The 21,571-nt window shown below is 36.6% G+C and overlaps 1 protein-coding gene across 10 annotated transcripts in view; it reads left to right on the plus strand.

Moving 5' to 3' along the window:
* The window catches only part of IRAG1 (inositol 1,4,5-triphosphate receptor associated 1), a 96,154-nt gene extending 75,027 nt beyond the window's left edge, over positions 1 to 21,127 (plus strand). For 8 of the 10 annotated variants that reach the window (XM_039707266.1, XM_039707269.1, XM_039707267.1 and 5 more), the window contains 12 exons: positions 1,196 to 1,274; positions 3,679 to 3,799; positions 4,645 to 4,675; positions 5,751 to 5,891; positions 8,213 to 8,344; positions 9,115 to 9,256; positions 9,911 to 9,960; positions 11,497 to 11,604; positions 12,806 to 12,873; positions 14,172 to 14,291; positions 14,899 to 15,030; positions 15,987 to 21,127. In XM_039707266.1, coding sequence (XP_039563200.1) covers positions 1,196 to 1,274; positions 3,679 to 3,799; positions 4,645 to 4,675; positions 5,751 to 5,891; positions 8,213 to 8,344; positions 9,115 to 9,256; positions 9,911 to 9,960; positions 11,497 to 11,604; positions 12,806 to 12,873; positions 14,172 to 14,291; positions 14,899 to 15,030; positions 15,987 to 16,227 — 1,365 coding nt within the window. In that variant the 3' untranslated portion in view covers positions 16,228 to 21,127. The remainder of the gene's footprint in view (positions 1 to 1,195; positions 1,275 to 3,678; positions 3,800 to 4,644; positions 4,676 to 5,750; positions 5,892 to 8,212; positions 8,345 to 9,114; positions 9,257 to 9,910; positions 9,961 to 11,496; positions 11,605 to 12,805; positions 12,874 to 14,171; positions 14,292 to 14,898; positions 15,031 to 15,986) is intronic. The other 2 variants (XR_005627249.1, XM_039707273.1) reach the window with 2 other exon arrangements.
* The last annotated feature ends 444 nt before the right edge of the window (positions 21,128 to 21,571 follow it).

Consider the following 21,571-nt stretch of genomic DNA (forward strand, 5'->3'; position numbering starts at 1 on the left):
AAAAAGAAGTAGCAGGTACTTTCTTGAACAGCCTAATAAGGACATTTTCCTTATCCCCCAGTGATTAATATTTTAAGATTAATATAAGGCTGACAGGTGATAACCTCAAGTTCTGTACCTTGGTTAATTCATTCCCATTGTATTGTTTGGGAATGGCAGCTTCATTACTCATCTTTTCCTGTTGATATAACACACACATTCTTAATGTGTATGTACTGGAAGTTTTGATTATATGGACCCTTGGGCCATATAATTACAGGAGAAATTCTTCCCTGTGAGTTTTATGAGGCCCTGGCACAGGGTGCCCAGAGAAGCTGTGGCTGCCTCATCCCTGGCAGTGTCCAAGGCCAGGTTGGATGGGGCTTGGAGCAACCTGGGGTAGGGGAAAGGTGTCTGCCCATGGCAGGGGGTTTGTAACCAGATGATCTTTAATGTCCCCTTTCAACCCAAGCCATTCTATAATTCTTTAATTCTATAATTTTGAATGTCCTAGAAGTTGTTAAGCACAAATAAGAGAATAAAAAAATTTGCAATATTATCTATAATTCCATTTAGGCAAGATTTGAGCTCTATCTTCAGTAGGAGTTGTTTAATTATAAACGAAAGTGGGTATTTGTGAATTTAAACATGTGAGAATATGAAAGAAAATGAGGTGATAAAAGGAGAAATAAGACAACAAGGTTTAATCCTTGAGAATGCATTTTTTCCTATGTGTAAGGAATAGAGGTGGAACACAGTAACAATGAAGCATCCCAAACTCTGGTCTTAAAAAAGTCAAAGTGGCAAAGTCTTATGTGTAGGATTTTCTGAATTTCTTCTGTTATCTGGGATACTTAGTTATGACTGTGGCTATATCCAAAACTGCTTTTTAATTGTCAGTTACTAAAGCTCTCACTTACCAAAACTCTACATATCTACTTGAATAAGGAGCACATTTCACAAATCTTTCTTTGCATGGCCAGTAGTTTTTCTAAATGTCTATTCTCTTATTACATGGAATAATATGTAATATTCTAAAGTGTGTGTGAATTTATGAGTATCCATCTTATGTAGCATCTGACTGTAATGTAATGCAAATATCTCTATTATATTTATGCACTAAAGTAAATATTTTATTTGCTGTTCATGTGGTAGGGATATTTAAATTGAGATTAATAGTTCAGTTACTTAGAAATATTATTGTTTCTATTCACAGGAGCATATTTTGATGCGAAATCAAAATTTAGTTGGACTTAAGCTTCCTGAACTTAGTGAAGCAGTGGAACAGGAAAAAGGTGCAGTATCATAAAAACTGGAAGGAATGTTTGTTATATACTGATTTTTATAACTGACTATCATGTGGGGAAGAGGAGAAAAAGTCTTAAAATTTTCAACTTCATTTGCAATAATAGTTGAAGCAGTCATGGAGAACAGTAATAAATGAATAAATAAGAGACACCAATAATGGAAAGTACCTCAATTTCTTGATAATTTGAACTAAGAAGATACTGTAGGTATTATTACAACCAAGGGAAAAGATGCACATGTGGAATGGAGTCTGGCTTGTACCTAATATTGTAGGACTGAAGTTTCAGTAACTTTCTGTAAAAACATTTCAGCAGTGACGGATTAAATGGATATAACTTCTGTAAAATATTATGGTCACAAGGGTGAATTTGATCCCTGGGAGTATAAATAAGTGATGGGATGCTTTATTCCTTTTTTTATTATTATTTTAGTATATGTGTGGCAAGTACTGCAATGGCATTTTCAGTCCTGGTCCACATTTCTATGTCAATGTGAATCAGAAAAAGTAAGACCAGAAAAGAGTCATAAATATGTTTGAAGGATTGGAAAAATATGCCTTACAATAAGTGGCATTTTTAACCTCCATTTCTTTGATTTTTAAGGAAAAATAAAGGAAAAGGCTTTTTTAAAGAAAGGGCTTAAAGCTCTGCATAAATGAGGAAAAAGAAATCTGGCACCTAATATTTTCTCCAATCTAAGATAAGCAAAAAAGATTTGATGCCTGTAGCTGCATCTAAAAAGGTTCAGAATAAAGAGCAAAGATATGAACCTGAGGATAATTCAACATATGGAAGAAGTAGCAGTAGTGCTTAGCTAAAATATTTAAACCAAATATATTGATCTAAAATATTTAAACCAAACCTATCTATTTGTTTGGAAATAGTTAATTCGGAACTTGTTCAGTGTGACATTAACTGAAATGAAGATGGTTACTATGAAAGGAGCTGAAACTGCTTGTCCAAGATTTAATCCAAAGACAATTTCAATTTTTTTTTAATACTGTACATTTTGCTAATTCATACATTTTCACTGGGACTAGCTCATGAGCCTTAAAGTTCCTGTATCACTGAGAGATGATTGAGATACTACATTTCATGTTATGTCTGGAAATGGACTAATTTTCAGTGTGAATGAATAAAGATGAAAAAGGCTTCTTGTCCTCTATATTTAGTGATTATATCTTTGAAATCTTAGATATGATAATAGTATTCCTGTCACTCTGTTAATGTAGAATTTCCCAGAAATTATTAGCAGGCTCTTTTGAAACTATAAAATAGTTGCCATTTTACCAGCCTGCTACGTAATTTTGGCAGGTTTGGAAGTCTTGAGGAAAACATTGTGAATAAGATAAGCATTATTTTATCCAGCTTCTCAACATGGATCTCATGAGTATCACAAGCTTTTCTAGTCCAGTAAGTTGTCTAAATGGTAGCCAGAAGTTTAAGGGTCAACTCCTTGTCCTCAGTGGGGAAAACAAGCAAGGGGTCAAATTCTTAGTTAATTTGTTAGGGAGACCTACTTCCTTACATTGTCAGAGAAGCCACTTTTTCAACTGGAGTGGTAACTTTGCTTAAACAATAGGAAATAGTCAGATAGTTCATTATTGCTGTTATGAATCCAATGTACTGTCTCCATCATGGTTTTTACCAATGACAAGTTACTGTCACCATCTGAGTAAACACAACTTTGCATCTACATGAGATAAGTGGAATGCATTCATTCTGGAGACACTGTGGTGTCAGGCTGGATTTGATGGGGATACATGTGACTGTTCTGCAGTAAATACTGGAATTTTTAAATATAAAGCAAAGGATCTCCCATTCTGTTCCATCTTTCATGTTGATACTCTCCAGATTTGCACACTAATTACACAGCAAGTCTAAAAATCCTTCTGTTAAACTTAGGAACAGGAGAACTGTTTAAAGATTCCGTCCCAAGTCTGAGATTCAGACTGAGGAATCTGCCTTTCCTACAAGAGAGTCCTTAATGAAATTCTGATAAGAGAGAAGGAGCTAAGGGAACTAATATATGTGAAATTAAATAAAATGAAAATACATAAGCTAAGTAACATTAATTATATTAAAAAAATGTTAGCCATGTCTTGGTCCTTATGAAAGTGACAGAATCAGAGAATGTAAGTATAACCTTTATATGCTCTTTCAATGAACATACAGTGCAAACATGTATGCAAATTACATGATGTAATTTATAACAATAAATGGTGTACAAAATTTGTATATGGTCCATTACACTGCACTTCATCTTGGCAGGTGGCATTTAAAGCCTTAGAAAATGACAGTATTCTATTACAAATTCTCGTCTAAAATAGTCCAGAAAATAATGTTGACTTTTCAAGTAACATAGTTTTTTTAAATCTGAAAATGTTTTTAGGCCCTTCACCTCTCCCTTCCCCCACTGAAGAGGAAGAGACAAAGAACAGCTCTGATGTCATGCCCAGCATTCCTGATGTATTGCTGCGAAAACTGCGAGTGCACAAATCACTTCCAGGAAGGTAAAAGCTCATTAGGAGTGGAAACACTTCATCCAGGAGAAGGCACACTAATGGTCTCCAGCCAGCTTCCCTTCCCTCCATTCACAGGGAAAGCAATTGTTGCATTTTAAAATGTGCAACACAGATTTACTGACAAATTTTGGGGAATGCACCAGCTTCCAGTAACTGGCCAACTTTTAAAATTAATTTGTGAGCTCTACATAAGAAGTCTTAAACCTTAATTGCATGCTACAAGTAGATTTTTATACAGATTTTTCCACTCCTGGTTTCCAGGACTGCTGCTGCAGATATGAACTCATATTGAAAATATTATTTCTCACCCCCATGAAAATAATCAGGCCAGATGATGCTTTCCAATGGAAGAATTTGGGCATGTAAGAGTTCTGCAGTTTCTCTGCAGGTGACAATTGTTTAGGGAAACTGAGTTTATTTTGCAAACGCAGTTGAAGGACTCACCTGTGAATTCACTGATTTGGACTTTTTCAAGACATTAACTTAATCCAAATTTAGTCAGCCAAAAATGATTCCTCCATTTAGCCACATGGTTATGTATCAAAACCACCAGAGCCTTCACTTATCTGAACTGTCAATAAGGAGTCTCTGTGCAGGTGAAATAAATATTTAACATTTATGGTGGAGGAATTATTATATACATGATTTTATATAAATGAATGTGTGAGGTGAAGAACTTCTGAGAGACCATTGCTTGATTGTAATCAATACTGAAAAAAATTGGGAAACTCTTGAAACTTAAACATATTTTGTTGTTCTTTTCAGTTAAGTATTAGAATACCTTTGTTTTTAGAGAAAAAACCTCATTAAAATGTGATTTTTTTAACTTCTAGCTCCCCACCACTCACTGAAAAAGAAGTTGAGGTAAGTATGTTATCATTTTAGACATATCCCAACTTTAAGTGATTACTTTGTGTGGTTATTAGAATGAGGTAATGGGGTGATTTTTTTCCCCCAAAATATATTTCTCATTCAAAAAACCCCAAAACATATTGAACTTCATCAAAATAACAATTTTGTGAAATATGAGCAAGAGAAATTGTAAAACAACAGAGTAGGAATAAGCAAAACATCTGGTTGTGTTTTTCATAATAAAATATGAATTCTCTTTGGAAATTGTTTTAATATTTTGAAGTTGTAAAAAAAATTTAGGTTAAATAAGACCAGAAACTCAGCAATTTAAATTGCATTTTTATTATCTAAAATGAGCTTTGGGGCTTTTTTAAATAATATCCTGCTGTTAGTTTACATAATTTTTTTCTCAGTTCAAGCCAATAATTTTGTTTGCAGGTCTCTCTTTAGCTTGTAGCATTTGTTTCTTGTATTTTTTTAATCACATAACAGTCAAGAAAAAGATCTTTTTTTACAATACTGCAGTCTACTGGAACTGTTGGTGCCTTGTGCTTTGCGAAGTATTAATCCAAAGAAATTACTAAACTCTGATAAAGAAAGAAACAATCTTTAAAAGCAGGGTGTAAGAGAATAAAAATGTTAGCACTTAATCTTTTGCTGGCTTCAGGGGTAGGTGTTTATCCCTTAGGTAAAACAATGCTCATGGTGAGCTCATCCCTGGACTTCCTCTGCACAGACTATCTGTTTAAAAACCTTGGGGACCCTTGGAGGAAGTCCAGCTAGAAAACAGATCCATTGTGATTCTGGTGCCTCTGGTTGGCTGCTTCCTTCATTTTGTCTCTGCCCTACAGAGCTCCCAGAAAAACATCCAGGAAAAGAGGCAGCAATGCATTTATTATTCCTATTTCAATGGAAATAAATAGAAGTGGTTTTTCAAAGAAAACAAATTTAAAAATACTTCCAATTTTCTGTTTCAATACTTATTTAAGCAGCAAAGTTAGTGAAACATATACCTTATTCATAAGCTGTTGTTGAAAATTATATTACTGTGAGACTTATTGGAAAATGCCTTTTTTAATCCAAACAGAATGTATTTGTACAACTCTCCTTGGCCTTTAGAAATGATAGTTATACATTGGAATCTAGAATTCAGCAGGCAGAGAGAGAGAGAAATCTTACTGAAGAGAATGCTGAGAAGGAACTGGAAAACTTTAAAGCAGCAATTACGGTAAGAAAACAGTGGGAATTCTTTTCCTGAACTGTAGTACACATGAAAGTGCACACACATTGCAAATGTGTTTGACTTGTAAATTCAGCCCCAAAACTTCATTTTCTGCTGCTCAAACTCCTTGCCATGAGCTGCCTACTACTCTGAGAGAGGCCATATTCTGCCAGAGTGGGCCAGCATTGCTGGAAATGCTTAGGGGATGCTTCCCTGGGTCTAGCAGATTTCCAGAATAAATACTAGGAATTTTCTGTTCAGTTCTTGAAATAAGCCTGTGACACAGCTAAGAGCATTTAGAACTGCAGTTGAAGCCTTGATTCATGCTCTCCTGGGCAAGATCTTCTTTAGCAGTGAATTTTAAGTGTCCAGATATGAAAGATACCAAAATGATTTGAAACCTGAATCCTGAGATCTGTAACATGAAAGGCCTCTTAACTGCAGATACTAGAAGGCATCATGTGTGAAAGGAAACAGCAAGGAATACTTAAGGAATAGGTACAATCTCAGGCTCAGGTTAGAGAATGAGTACACTTTAATTCCAGCTGTGCCTGGTGTTCCTTTACAGCAGTAGTTTTGAGTTCTTCCTGACAGCTTTCTCTAGGTTTTCTAACTGGAACAACAAAAATATACTAAGATGTGTCAGCTAAAGTGCTGTGCATGTCTTTGTGCATAAAGGGAGAGATGGTTAAACATCAGGCTGATAAATGAAATAGCCTTAGACCCAGCATGCACTATTGTAAGGAGGTGCTGCCACTCTTATGAGAATAGTGAGGAGAACATATGATTCTCCCATTTACTTTATCAAGAACATCAGGTAAGAAAAAATACAATTAAAGAAAGATTGTGATCTTCACATCTTTTCATCTGGAATTCCAAATCTCCATTTTCAATTGATTGTTTCTGTAAAAAAAAAAAGTTGAGAATATTTGGCTGCTCTTCACTCTATTCCATATGTAAAGAGCAAGCAGAAACAGCCTATTAGATCTCAGGGTTTTCAGACTGAAATAAGTCTGTTAGATTTGCTGTGTGTTTCTGTCAAGAATTCTTAATTAGGCACCAAGGTTCATGTTGCCAGTATGGGACAGATGTGATTAGGATTCTCTTCCTTTAAGCAGTTCACATGCTACAGTCTGGCTTTTACAAGCTTTTTTACATGATTTATAACAAAGTGGAAACTGCCTTCCCCATGAAAGCTTTTGTTCTGGACAATGGAATAAACTAACAAGCAATTAAAAGCAATGATGGCTTCTGTAAAATCTCTCTCGTACTAGATCTAGACTTGTTCCAATCTCGTTGAGAGGTTATCTTCATTTCTGTAGGACAGGCACATATTTTATGGCTCAGTGACAGTTTTACCAGTCTTTCTGATTTTTTAATCAGTCTTGTGATAATTGATGTGTTATTCAGAAACCAAATTTCAAGAGAAAGCTGATCTATGTGAATTTCCAATTTTTTTTTGAGAAAGTAAGGAGGTTACAGTTGTCAAGAAAGAAAAGGAAACTCTAAAATTATGTGCATGATTCTCCCTAAACATATTCCCTTATTTCTTTTTGGTTCTTGCAGTCAAATGTTGGCTGCAATTTATTATCAAGGTAGCATTGCAATTCTTGAGACTATAATGTCTTATTTTCCAAATAAGTGAAGTATCATGGAACTGAAAGAACACATGTGGCCTTCTTAATACTTGTGTCCAGAAAATTAAAATGCCCTTTGTCCCTCAGCAATCATTTTTAAGTGCTAGTTGAAATTAACTTAGTATTTGTAGAGTTTACAGGTTGTTGTTATAGGACACATAAATAACACGACACAGATACGCAGCTTTTTTAAGGTAAAAAAAGCATTTTTGATTTTTTACTCCAACATTTATAGATATCCAAAAGTGACAGTGGATTGGAGGGTGTTCTAATGACACTGGACAAACCAACAGTCCATCAAATTTCTTCTGTTCTATAAAAGAATGCAAAACAATGAATTATTTACATAAAGTGTGTGAAAAAGTTTGTTGCAAGAATGTAAACATCAGAAGGCTTAGAAAAACTTAAAAGAACAACAGGTAGCAGAGTATGTTTCACTTCAGATTTCAGAAGGGAAGTATCACAAATGTGGTGAGCCCTCTCTAACTCCTCAAACTGTGTTCCTGCAGCTTGCAGTGAAGCACCAGGGCAGCAGCACTCTGGGCTGGGTGTGGTGGCAGTGCTGACACCCCTCTGGGGCTAATCTCTCCATGAGGAGTTCTGCCTGGACATTTCCACCCCATTTTGAGGCTCTGGCCACTCCATTTTAACAAAAAACATGCTGATAGAATTGATGTGTTGTTGTTTCAGTCTTCAGCTCACCTGTGGCACCACTATGAGCACAGGGAAGCCTACCAGAAGCTCCTGGAGGACATCGCGGTGCTGCGGCGTTTGGCTGCCAGGCTCTCGAGCCGCGCCGAGATGGTCGGAGCCGTTCGCCAGGTGAGGGCATCCTGGTCTTTACCTGGGTCCTGGATCCACAGGAGCACTCTTTGCCAGCCTGGGCTAGAGCTTGTGTTCACCCTCTGAGTTTTATTTGCCGTTTTGACAGGTTAAAGACATCTGTTGTAGTGTCAGGTAACACACTGCTGCATCCTGGAAATAGAGTTCCAGCAGAAGATTGCCCATTAAGCTCCTTAACATCTGTACAACAGGAGCATATATTTTATTCAGAGCTACAGCTGCATCACAAGAAACTATTTTCAAATCAGTGCAGCACATTATAAAACTATTAAGGAAAAATAAAGAACTTTTCTGGGTCAAAAAACTCATCTAATTCAGTCACCTGCCTTTGGCAATAGCTCAGTCAATTACAAAGAATATGAGGACAGAGTGAGTATAAATAAGAACACATCAATACCCTCCCAGATTTAAGAATTTTCCCTCTACCCTCCAAAGTAACCAGATTCATGCCAGTGACTAAGACCTATGAGTGTTTGAAAACAAATGTGGTATACCACATGAGTAATCAGATAGGCACACAAACACAGTTTCTGAATATATGACAAAATAAATTATTATATTCTGTGAAATGCATATGAACTGGCATTTTCTTCTAATTATCTTAGGAATTTTCAGTCATGGAGGCACCAATATTTCCTTAAGAACCACAGCTCCAGATTTAGCCCTGACATGGAGCATACATATAGAGGCAAATGATTTGCTGGCAATGCGTAGAGGTTACCTGGATATTTCCTTCTTTTCTTCCTTAGGAGAAGCGTATGTCAAAGGCAACAGAAGTAATGATGCAGTATGTGGAAAACCTGAAAAGGACATATGAAAAGGATCATGCTGAACTAATGGAGTTCAAGAAACTTGCCAATCAGAATTCTAGCAGAACCTATGGTGCATCTGGTAAAGACCAAAAAAAAAATTAAGAGTTTGCCTCTAATTCAGAGAGATGTTGGTGCTATTAATGATTTAAAGTAAAGTATTGTGAAATCTGTTCATGAAGTTCTGATCTACAGGAGTAGATTTTCAAAAGTTACAGAAATAAGTTAAGATGTTTCATATGAGCCATACTTAATGCTATAGTACAATAATTTGAAGTCCCTATCACTTACCAAATTCTGATGAGATCCAATAATATTTTCTCGTGGCCTTTTGCAAATCCATTTAATCTGCACAATTTTAATGCAGATACCTTTTAGGTCCAGATGAAGGCAAAATTTCATTATTAAAAACACTGTCTTTTTGCAACCTCTTCTTTCCTTTGCTGAAAACTGAAATATGAGGATTTTCCTTTGCAAAAACTTGTATATGGAGGCCAATAAGTGGGATTTTTGCCTGATTCAGTGAAAATAGTACTGCTTTGGTTATTTGCAATCATTTCACATTTCTTGTGCAGGTGTAATTGAGAAGACAGCTGTATGGCAATAAATATATGGTCACTTACAGACCCTGTGTAAATATACTGTATCTGAGTTTGAAATATAAGCAAGGGTTCTATTAATATTATTTAGAGATACTCACATAGCCTGACTGTTCTTTATCTTTGTTTCTGTGCAGAAGATGGGGTTCCTCGTTCCTCTAGATCCATGTCTCTCACTGTTGGAAAGGTATTTCTGCAATATAAGGAAAACGAACATTTTATGTAGTGACATTTCTTTGTCTATATACACTCAGTTCTTTAGGCTGTGCTCAAACAGTGCTGGTAAATTCTCACTATCATTTATGCAATTTAGTGCATGTGCTTTGCTGTTTTGGATACATGACTTAGTATGGCTTTGTGCAATACCCTGATGGGGAACTCCAGTGTTTTACTTCTGCAAAACTTCCAAGTGTTGGAGATCAAGTCTGTTACAAAATTTCCTAAAGCAACCAGTGATTTGGGAGGCATGAGTCCCAGTATGACCATCATAAAATTTGGTGACCCAGTCATATTATACTCAGTCTACTGCTTATTCTCATATTTTTATTTGATTGGGTTGTAGTTCTTTAGGTTTAGTTTATTCCTGCCACCTCTGAGTGTTGGGTATAAAGAATTACAGAACAGAACATGCAGAGGGCGAGATGGGATTTCACAATCAGAACCCCATAGGTTGAAGCAGAGGTCTCAAAAAAAGACTAAGTTTAACAGGGATGAGTCCAAATAATAGAGGAGACAAAAAAAGAAGTCAAACACTAGAATGGACTGCCTTCCATGGCTGCAAACTTTCCAGTTTAGTTTTTCAGGATCATATTAAATAAAACTGTCATTAATAAATAGGTATGGTTGGTTTTGTCTAGAACCAGAATCCTGGAGAGACTCCTAAGTATTCACTAAAGCTGTGTTCACTCTTTTCCTGTAAAGCTGTCTAGAGAACAATCTTAAAAGTGTTTGGATATGCACTAAAACATAGCTGTTAGATGCTATAAGTGTTTTGATATTTTTACTTAGTTGGAAGCATAGATTTTATAGGATGAAGCATTTGGCTACATACCAAATGACAACAAAAATTTGCATAATCTGTACTTGAGCTAGAATATATTGTTACAATTAGCATGTGTGTATCATAAGAAAGAATTTTTATGATCTTTGGGAAATATGAGCAGTGTTGCATGATGCTATCAAACAATTCAGGGGTGGGGGAGAAGGGGCTGCTCTTTTGTGGAAGGAATGGGTGTTTTTGCTTCAGTAAATTATAATTAATATGTTTACATGTAATTAATATATTATAGTGGGTACAGTATATCATAATAAGGGCATAGCAAGGTAAGAGTTTCATGTGTGACTTCATTATTTCCAGTCATTGTGACACTGGCACTTTCATTATGCATCTGTTTTCATCAAAGATAAAGGCCTATGATAAGAACTGACAACATAAACTCAGAACATTTCTGTTGTGTGATTTACACTGCTGGGCTTTCAGCATGGAGGGAAAAGAGCAGCATCTCTGTGCCACACCTCATTTCACATTGAGCACTTGCCATACATACCAGGCAGTAGAAGATGAATTTCTGGGAAAAACCATGACCTTTTATTTTACTTCTGCTCCCAACTCTCCGTTTCCCAAAGGGGACACTGACCTACATCTTTGCCACACAAATCAACCCACAGAATTTTTCTTCATTCTGTCTTGTATGGTAGAAAAAATAATTGTTTTTTCTCCCAGAATATGCCTCGAAGGAGAGTCAGTGTTGCAGTTGTTCCTAAATTTAACTCCTTGAACATTCCTGGTCAGTCACCAACAGCTTCACCTATACCTTCAATGCCATCCCTGGTAAGTAAAACCCACATTTTAAAGTTACCAGTTTTTGTCTAAACCACTTTTGCACAAGGCCAAGCCATAGTTATTGTAAAATGAAAGCTTTTCTTTGATTTAACTTGTTTTGACTCCATCCTGTGCAGGGGATGGACAGAGGTAATTCCTATTGTGTAAGCAGATATTGCAATCTACCTCCATGAATGATCCTTTTGGGAAGAGCTGAATAGGGCAGGCTGCTGATTCACAGGCATTGGACTTTGGTGAGGCAATTTGCCTTTTAATCTGAAATAACACACAGGAAAGAAGTAATGAAAATAGTTGTACACTGTAGAAGAGAAATTTCAACCAGAAACCACAGAACACAGCTGGACTGCTGTTCTTCATTGCCAGAAGCCCACTGGACAGAAATACTTGTAGTTAATGTACAGAAATGTTCATGGTAGCAATTTAGAGCTTCTGTGATGATCTGGGATCAGTGGAGCCATCAGCCTCTATATTGAATTTTTTTTTTTTAACTTTAATAAATTAAATGAAATTTTAATCTGAACATAATAAATCCATACAAATGCTTTGGAGAAAAACTGCTAGACATAGTCACTGTTCAGAGATGAGCTAAGATGAGATATAACCTTAATGTTATGGAGTTTTCTGTTAAAAATATAGGGTTATTTAAATGAGGGTTTTGCTGAGAAGCTAAAGCTATTTATCTATTTTCCTTGTAAGAAAAGCATCTATTTGTGCAATTTATTTATTATGTACTCAGAGTCAATTTCTTCAGGAACAAGGTGTGTTTGTTTGCCATGGTTTATTATGAATGATTTTTGTTTAAAATTTCCCATTGAAAACTCAGCTAATAAATGCATGTTCTTAGGATAATAGGAGAGGAGCAAGAGAATAATTTTATTGGTCAGTGACCAATGTATGAAGGAGAACATTTTCTGGGTAAAAATAAACAGGATAGAAGGAAATGCCAGAGAAAATTCTTAGTGTGCAAGTCCATTGTTTGCTCTGGTTAATGGGAGCAATGTGGAAGCACTACATTAAAGATACTTTGCTCATGAATATGGGAAGGAAACCTAAGCAGCACACTGCCTTTGTAATTTTATTGAACACTTATTAGAAATTAATTAATGAATTTTAATTGGTATTTAATTATTTAGTCATGAATGTTAACTAGTTAAAGAATGCAACATTTATTGCTGTGTTTTACTTACAGACTGAATCACCAAGTAATGGAAGGAGCAGCCTAACATCTACTCCTGCTCTGCCAGCACTTCTGGAAAAGTGAGTTTTGTCCAGGCCATCTCACTATCTAGTAAATTATAATACTAAATGATAAGTTAAAGAATTATTATGTAGTAGTGATATTACTGCTACTTGTTAGAATGCTTTAAACATGCAAATTAAAAGCTTTCACTGTGAATTTCATGTATTTTAGATTAGTGCTGAGGCAGGAAAAAATTTATCTTGTGTCCTTGTTTTACCTTGGGCTTTACTGCAAATGTAAGTATGCAACAACTGAGAAAACAAAAATGGGGAACTACAGCACTGGCTGCTACTATTCAAAAGAACTCTGCAAGATCTAGACCATCTTCTGAAACTGCACAGAAATTCTGTGAGAAAATACAACAACCAAAAAAACCCTTATCAATATTTCACACCTAGGAAAACAAATCATGTTACCAAGCAGCAGAGGCAGAACTTGAAATTCATGTTTGAGCCTAAGTGTGTGTGCATGGGCCAGCTGGTCAAGTAGTGTAGAATTACCCAGACCAGTACAGTTTTGTGTGTTTAAGCACTTCAAGCTTATACTCATGGTTTGGTTAAAGTCCAAGTGAAAATAATGTTTCTTGTTAATATGACTTGAGAGAAAATCCATTGCCCACAGATGGTGTCAATCAGGTTGAACTACTTTAGTACCAGAAAAAGAAAGCATGCAAAAAGGGTGAAATTCCAGAAGTTGAAATGGGATCCGTTGTTGAGCTTATTAAACCTTGACTTTGATAGATCTGCTGTGTCTCAGTCACTAACTTCTCTGTCCCAGTTAAAATAAATGATAGGAGAGCACTGCAAGAAGACAGCAAAATAAACCAGCTTATCTTCAGGCTAAACACTCCAAACTTGTACTTGAGAAAAGTTCTAGAAAGTCAGCACAGGAGAATACTCAAAAGGCAAAAAAGCCCCATGTTTTGTTGAATTAGCATTTGACATTACTTCTGTTGTGTTCCTCTTATGTAGCAGGTTACAATGTCTAAGATGAGTTTTAGAAAGTTGAGGGAAATGTTTTCATGAATAGCAAATAAATGTCATGGATGAGCCAGGAACGAAAGGCTCTTTTCTTCTTTTTTAAAGAATTAAAATGCTAGTTTTCTTACCTTAGAAGCATAATAATTGTTCTTAAATCACAACATCCTGAAACATCTTAATATTTTTCTTAGTGTTAATTTTTTTCTTTTGAAAGACATTTCATTTCTTCAATGTACATTGAAAAAGACAAATCATGACTCACAAAATTGCAGCATGCTCCAAATACAGCACATTTTCCTGATGTTATTTTCTGTCTGCTTCTTTTGTCTTGGCAGTGGGAAGTCAAATGGAGAACCTGACTGTGAAACCTCAACTTCTGTGCTGACACAGAGTGGGTTGGAAGAGATCAGTGCTGAAACTAAAGCCAAGATAGAAGAGGAAGCATATAACAAGGGGTGGGAATATTTTTTGTGAACTAAATCTGTAAAATGTGCTACCAGAGGAGAACATGTGTTTTTAAAATTTAATTTTAAATACAGTAGTTATGTTGTTGGTGTCACAAAGTGCTTCACACAGCATGTTTTCAGGCAGTTAAAAACTTTGGGATCTGTTTCTGAATGTCAAACAAAGAATTTTGCATTATGTGAAGAGTGAGACAAATTTTGATCCTCTCCTGCAGAATCCAGCATGCCATCTGACTTTAGCATTGAATTGCATTTATTCTCCAGGAAAAAAGTAGAGGATACTCAAAGTGATGGAGAGCTATAGAGAAATGTTTACTGGCTCCTTTACTATAGACAGAAATTGTACTCTGTGGAGAACAACTTTTTTTTGTTCAGAATTATAAATTTGGTGTCAGCTCTAATATAATCCTCTGTTCAGGAAGGGTGGCTGTCTGTGTGCTTTACTCACGGTCTTCAGCTAATGTTTACTCTTACTCAGGTGCTTCAATGCTTCTGCTTGTGTTTTATTACATATAACAAAACATAAAGATAATTTTTCATTAAATAAGATCATGCTTATTCATCCTACACTAAGAAATAAATGTTTTATCTGATAAAGATATCAGGAAGCCTTGAAGAAAACCAAAGAACTTCAGGAGCTGAAGGAAGAAGATGAGGAGACACCCAAAGAAAGCCATGAGGAACATGAAGAAAGTGAAAATGAAGATGAGATAAAAAATCTGAAAAGCAGGTGAGACAGTGGTGTAATATGCCCATACAAGAGAGGCCACTTTTTTCTACTCATGGTACCCAGGCATTTTATACTATCATTTTGGCATGTTCTCCTGGGGAAGCATATTCAAATAACATTTTCACAGAAAGTAATATTCTAACACAAAACAGTTGCAAAACACAAAACTTTTGATTTTTATATTTTCGTTAAAGCTGTGTGTTGACATCACGATGCTTCATCTTGCTGGGGTTTGGTTCTGATTTGAGGTAGAAGCATGGTCCATAAAAGTTCTTTAGATGCCAAAATGCATCTCTCTGTGAATATGTACTGCCTTATAAAGGTTGTAATTCAGGAGCATGAATTGGTGCTGTGTGTCATTCCTGTCACTGAAGTGACACTGCATCCATCTGCACCCAGTGCTCTCTGTCTGTACATTACAGAGGCATTGAATGCTGACCAAAGCAAGGAATGTGTCCAATCCCAGGTTAAGGCAGGGATCCTTACCTAATCCAGAAGAATTCATCTCCATTCCATAACCATTACAGCTATAAACATCTGCTGATTTCAGATTTCAGCTGCCTTCAGAGAGCAACCATCTCATTAGTCATGACATTCTTGGAAAGAAATGTTTACCACATATTCCAATGCTTAATTTAGTTGATCAAGGTATGAACAGTGCAGAATTTTGCATGGTACCAAGCTCTGAGATGTGCCAGCTGACAGGTGGGAGAAATAGGATTCAAATTTAATCTCCAGTTGTCTCACAAATATTACTCATATAGAATAGCTGGACTTGGAATATCTGAGTGTACAGCTCTTCATAAAAGAATTTTACAGTTTGATTCTTCTTTGACAAGGTGTTTGTATAGGGAAAAAAAGATGGTGTACCACATATGACACCTTCCAAATTGAAAAGCTTAAAATAATAAATTTGCATTTGATTAATATATAATAGTTTTCTTTTTATTTTACAGCAGACTTGAAGTCATCATTAATTATTTATATATCCTGTACCCCAAACTGTGCAAACACTGGAATGTGGTGTGGCTTGTGGTGGCTGCAATAGTCATTTTTGCTGTGGTGTTGGGAATTTACCATTCCTACAACTCCTGTGATGAAAAGTCAGAGGCACCTGAAGGGAAGGCCAGCTGCTCTGCGGCCCAGCAGTATTCCTGGTGGAACTCAGGATTCCGACAGGAGCAACGCACGGAATAACAGAGGGACAACCCCACCCTTACAGTCCCTGAGCAAGTTTGTGTATTAGAGCACCGTTGTTAAAGGTAGTGCTTAGTCATCCCTGTGGCTGTCCCACTGATCCCTTAGGCAAGTGAGTTACTCTACACCACCAGGTTTGGGATCCATGGTGAGCATTCCTTGCTAAGATGCCAATCTGATAAATAATCCTGTCCGTCCTCTTGTTGTAAAAGACTCATAGAAATAAAGTAGTGTTGAATCATGGTAAGGCTGTGGCAGTAATCAGCAACCTGCAAGACATTTAAAATAACAATTTGCACAGGACATTGACATTTTGAAAACCATCATAAAACCTGCATTTGCAGTTAATGCTTTACTTTGCATTTCCTGAATTTACTGTTGATTGTTGAAGTACTAATTGCATTGAAGTCCTTTGGGTTTTAAGAGGCTAATTAAATTCCTTATTCATGACTATTGAGTAGAAATAGAAGCACTTCCATGGAAGAATATAATTATATTCTAAGACCAAATGCCTTGCTGCTAAAGTAATTTTATAAGAGGAATTGTCTATATGATTATTTAAATGGAATGCTAAGTACATGCATAAATGTGTTTTATGATATGCTTTAAGAATGGGACCACCACTTTTTTTTAATGGGGTACTCAACAGAACCTAAAATGGGGTCTAGGTGGCACATCTGATACCATCCAATAAGTCTGGAAAGTTCTGAGATATAAAAGTTTCCAAAAATGTATTTATGCCACTCAGAGTCAGTACTGCTTACAGCCAAAAGTGGTAGATGCCTGGAAGGGTCCATGTGCTACCCAAGCCCAAAACACAACAGTCTTGGGCATGGGAAGCAATCTTCAATTCTTGATTGAAAAAGAAAACAAAAGCTCTTCAAACCTCTGTATGGAGGTGACCACACCAAGTGGACTCTGCCCTCCTGCTAACACTGGAAATAGGCATTCTTTGAGATCTGCAGCAGGAGCAGAGCCCTGAGAGCAACCAGACCCCAACCAGGGCCTGCATGAATCAGGCCGTGGTTGCAGTGAGGCCTTAGGAGAGCTCACTGTGTGTTTTCAGTAGTTCATTTTCAGAATCTAATGCCAAGACCAAAACTGATCTGATACACTTCCAAAGCTGAACTACCACCTCAGGTCAGAATAATCTTTTGCCCAGATTTTTTGCCAGTTCTGCCTATTTGGGAGTTGTGAATTCTTACACAAGAATGCGAAAGCCTGAAATTTTTGGACAAGCAATTTGAAAATGGTGAAGCCGTTACCTGTACAAAACCCAGCACCTAGGGCTGAGACCAAAATGTGTGTCAGTGGAGGTGGGCCATTTGTACCTGCTGAGCATCACTTCTGAGGGAAGGTGAACCGTGTTTGTGTTTCCATAGCTACGGCCACAACGGCAAATCCAGTGTGACCCTCGATTGCACTCCTGTCCTGCATCCTCCTGGCATTTTCTGGTTGAGAAATGGGTCTGTTTTCCAACAGAAGGATAAGAGTGTTATGAAGTACTGTAATTTCAGTTCTGATACAGTCAATATTGTCCTGTCTTTTTTTGGTGGAAACACTGAACTTCAAGCTGTCAAAGAAAACAGGTTTCTAACTCAGTCAGAAATTTAGTTCATATACCTGGCACTAACAACAAATATCCTGCTTGTGAATTTTTGTTGGCCATATATTTCTTAGAACATATTTATAGGGGAAAGGAAAAAAAAAAGTGGACCACTACCACATTTTTGGGGGATGGGGTGGGGAAGGGAGTCTATAAGCAATTAGAAAGGGGTTTTTTTTTAAATTTTAAAGTATATATATTGAGGAATAATGTGCTTAAGGAAGTTCAAAAAGGATAACGGGGAAGTGTGATTTGGTCTAAAATTGCAATTGGTAAAGAATAAAGAGAAGGATTTTTGCAAATTACTTGGAATCGGGTTCAGTTAGAATTTCTGACTGTGAAGAACTACTGTGACCTTTCATGTACTTTCAGTATTTGAAGAAACTCATCAGTTGTTTCTTGAATACTTTACTAAAATCAACTTCTTTAACTTAATATTCTTTACAAATAACATTGGTAACTTAACAAGGCGATAAAATTGAAAGTAAATACTTCTAAATATTCAGATTTTTCTATGCCAAACATTATGGCACATATTTATGTGATTGTGGAAATGTTGAGCTGCCCTGAAGAAAAATAATTAACACTGCCTGTAATTGAATTAATTTGTTTTTATTTACATCTGCACTGTCGTGAGTCCAACAATTTATTTTAAGTACACATAAAAAGTTATTGATATCAACAGGACTCTCTAATTGCTTAGTGTTAAGCATGTGAAAAGGTCTTTTTGGTCAGTGGGTGAGTGAGCTCTCCATCCTCTTAAAATTCAGCACACTGGCTTTTTGTGGAATTAGTGCAAAGGGACAATTCCCATAAGTAGTTTTACTGATTTGAGCTGAACTACTTGCATGTATGAGGTAAGTATAATTTAGCCACAAATGAACTGAAAGAGGCAAGAGATTTTAGTGAGGGTGCAAAAATGATGATAAAGTTTACTAAAAAAAAAGAATTGTTCTTTTTATAACTACTTTGAGCAAACTGTCCACTAAAAATAACAAACCACAATGACTAACAGCACACTAAATAGCTATGCTTATATTTTTCAGTTATTTAATTGAAACACCTTTTGTTTAATAGGAAACTAGATGAAGCTCAAAAACTACTCTAAATATAATTTTATCTGTTGGATATTAGTTTGCTTTATTTGGAAAAAAAAGCCGAACAACCTCTTCTGTGTTCAAAGATCACATCAGATAACAAGAAACAGACCTATTATTTATGCTATTAACACTGAAATAGTTTTCTTGAGGTGCAATATTTATTTTTCTGCTTTAACAAGACACATTTATGGTTTCTCCTGCACAGCACAAATGTTTCTAGCAAAAGGAATTTCAAAAGGGCACTATTTTTGTGTATCATATTTAAATTTGTAATATTGTAAGATTTTGCACAAGTGTGCTGGTATTGTACTGTATAGTATCACATACTTGAGTTTTGAAATAAAATTATGGTTTCAAAGTTCTCAGTGTTTTTACCTTGGGGTGCTCTGTCTACATATTGCTGGCCATGTCCTCATGAAATACGTCCTGCCTTGTATACACTGTTACACGTTCTGAGGATCTTGCTCTAAGTCTTCCAGTTCTTCAGGAAAATGGTACAGAAGAGGAAAGCAAGCTCCTGTGTCAATGGAGAAAGTGTTTGGAAACAGGATCATCCCTGCCATGCCCTAGAAACCAGCTGAGAGAGGAAGCTGAAATATCCTGGGAAGAGTTCAACTCCTGCTTCGGAGGGAGGCCATGTGTCCCGGAGGAGGCTGAACATGGGAGCCACAAGGGAGATCTGTAACCCAAGGATTGAGGGTGAAAGGTCAGGAGTCTTTATTTGCTTTGTGGACTTGGGAGCTCTGGGAAGCCTGGGTCTAGTGGGGAGCAGACTTGCCTGACAGTGGGTAGGAATCAATCCTAAAGTTCTGAATCTCTGATGGTCTCTGCCAGGGGACAAACTCTAGGACATCAGCAACCTGGAAAGGAATTACTGTTTCCATGGAAAGACCCTGATATTTGTATTTTCTCGTGAACATTTTTTTTTGTTTCCTCTACTGTTGTTCAGGTTTCAAGGTTCCTTTTGAAATTATTGTAGAGAACAGTTACATGTGTTCTGCCTTATCAATAGTTTTCGGTTTAGCAATCCTCATCAGCATTTTAAAACATGCTGACATAAAAGGCTGGCAATTTTTCATATAGGTTACAATAAGTATTTAGGTCAAAGACTAATTAATCATTCAGTACAGGTCTGGTTTTTTTTACCACACTGATTATGAAGAGGACACCAAAAGGTTAAAGACCTTTTGTACTGTTACAGTCCAGATAAGTGATCTTCGACGCAATTTTGGAGCAGCTGAACTATAAAAAGGAAGAAACACACAAAAAACAAAGTTATTTCAGTCTTGCCTTGTCCTTCTAAAATTCTGTTCTCCCTCTCCTAATCTGTAAGACCTTGTGAAGTAGCTCATATTGTTTGGTGTTGCAAAGGTGTTTATCTCATTTTTACAGCAAAAATCCTACTAAACATCAAGAGTTTGACTAAAGGAACTTGGCCAAGGCACAAAATGTTAAGATCTGGCAGGACAAGTAGCATGCAATTTTAAAATGTCAGAAACCCAGCTATTTATTAATTTTCATGGTAGGAAATACTTAGCAGTTTAAGGTAAGTATTTTCAATGGAAAGATTTTGTTTGATGTTGTCAGTATTTTACAGCCACAGTCTATAGTCTATGAGAGCTACAGAATAGCTAATAATTATTTTCTGCTTCTACTTTGTAAATGCCAGTGAATCCTCTTACAACCTTCAAGTGAGAGCTAAATCTGATTGCAGTATCTGACTTTGCCTGGCTTTGTAGGGGCAGGTAAGTAGAGCACAAGGAAGGGAACAGAAATTTGGGCTAGAACTTTGAGTTTTACCAAATTCAGTTCCAAACCACAGCCCAAACACAACCCAATTTTCATTTCATCACTGCTAATGGAGACGTGATCTCACTGACCCCCAGCATTCTCTTCAGGCCCTGTCTGTGTTACAGAGCACCATCTAACAAGCCAGTTACATGCTGCTGCAGATGTGCCTGTGTCCCATTAAAAGTTAATGCTATCTCATATATTAACTGAGGACTTTCTAAATCCAAACCACAGTTTAAAGAGGTAACTTTACACTGTTACACTTGAGTTTATAGGACTCTGAAAACAGTCTGGAGACACTGGACATCTAAAAGTCTGCTGAATCACAAGTTGAACATGATGTAAGAAAATCATACTGCTGCAAAAATAAAAAGACTGACACCATTCTGAACTGTAAAGCAGGTAAAGCAATTTATTAATTAGTCTTGGCATCAGCAAGGCATCACATGGAGCAAGAGAGTGAGGCAGCAGGGATTTCTTAGCTGAAAGAAAACTGGGAGCAGAGGCATAACTCTTTAAAACATAAAATGGTAGCAAAACATAAGGGAGTAAACTATCTTCCATGTCCATTGCCAGCAGGAAAGCAGTGACAGGTTTATACCAGGGAACAGCTAAGTCAAGTTAGTGCAGGGAACACCTTTGAATTATAAAGAATAGTGAGGCACTGAACAAGAGCATTAAAGGAAATGTTAGGAATCTGTCACTGGAAATCTTTGACGACAGGTTAGACAAACATCTGTCAGGAATAATGCAGATACAGCAGACATGACTGACACTAAAGGAATTAGCCCATCCCTTGAACTCCATTCCTGCTCTGTGTTTATTGGAATCTCTGAAAAAAAATCTG

Source organism: Passer montanus, unplaced genomic scaffold (genome assembly GCF_014805655.1).
Source record: "Passer montanus isolate IOZ18808 unplaced genomic scaffold, ASM1480565v1 scaffold2, whole genome shotgun sequence".
In the NCBI taxonomy this organism is placed as follows: Eukaryota; Metazoa; Chordata; class Aves; order Passeriformes; family Passeridae; genus Passer; species Passer montanus.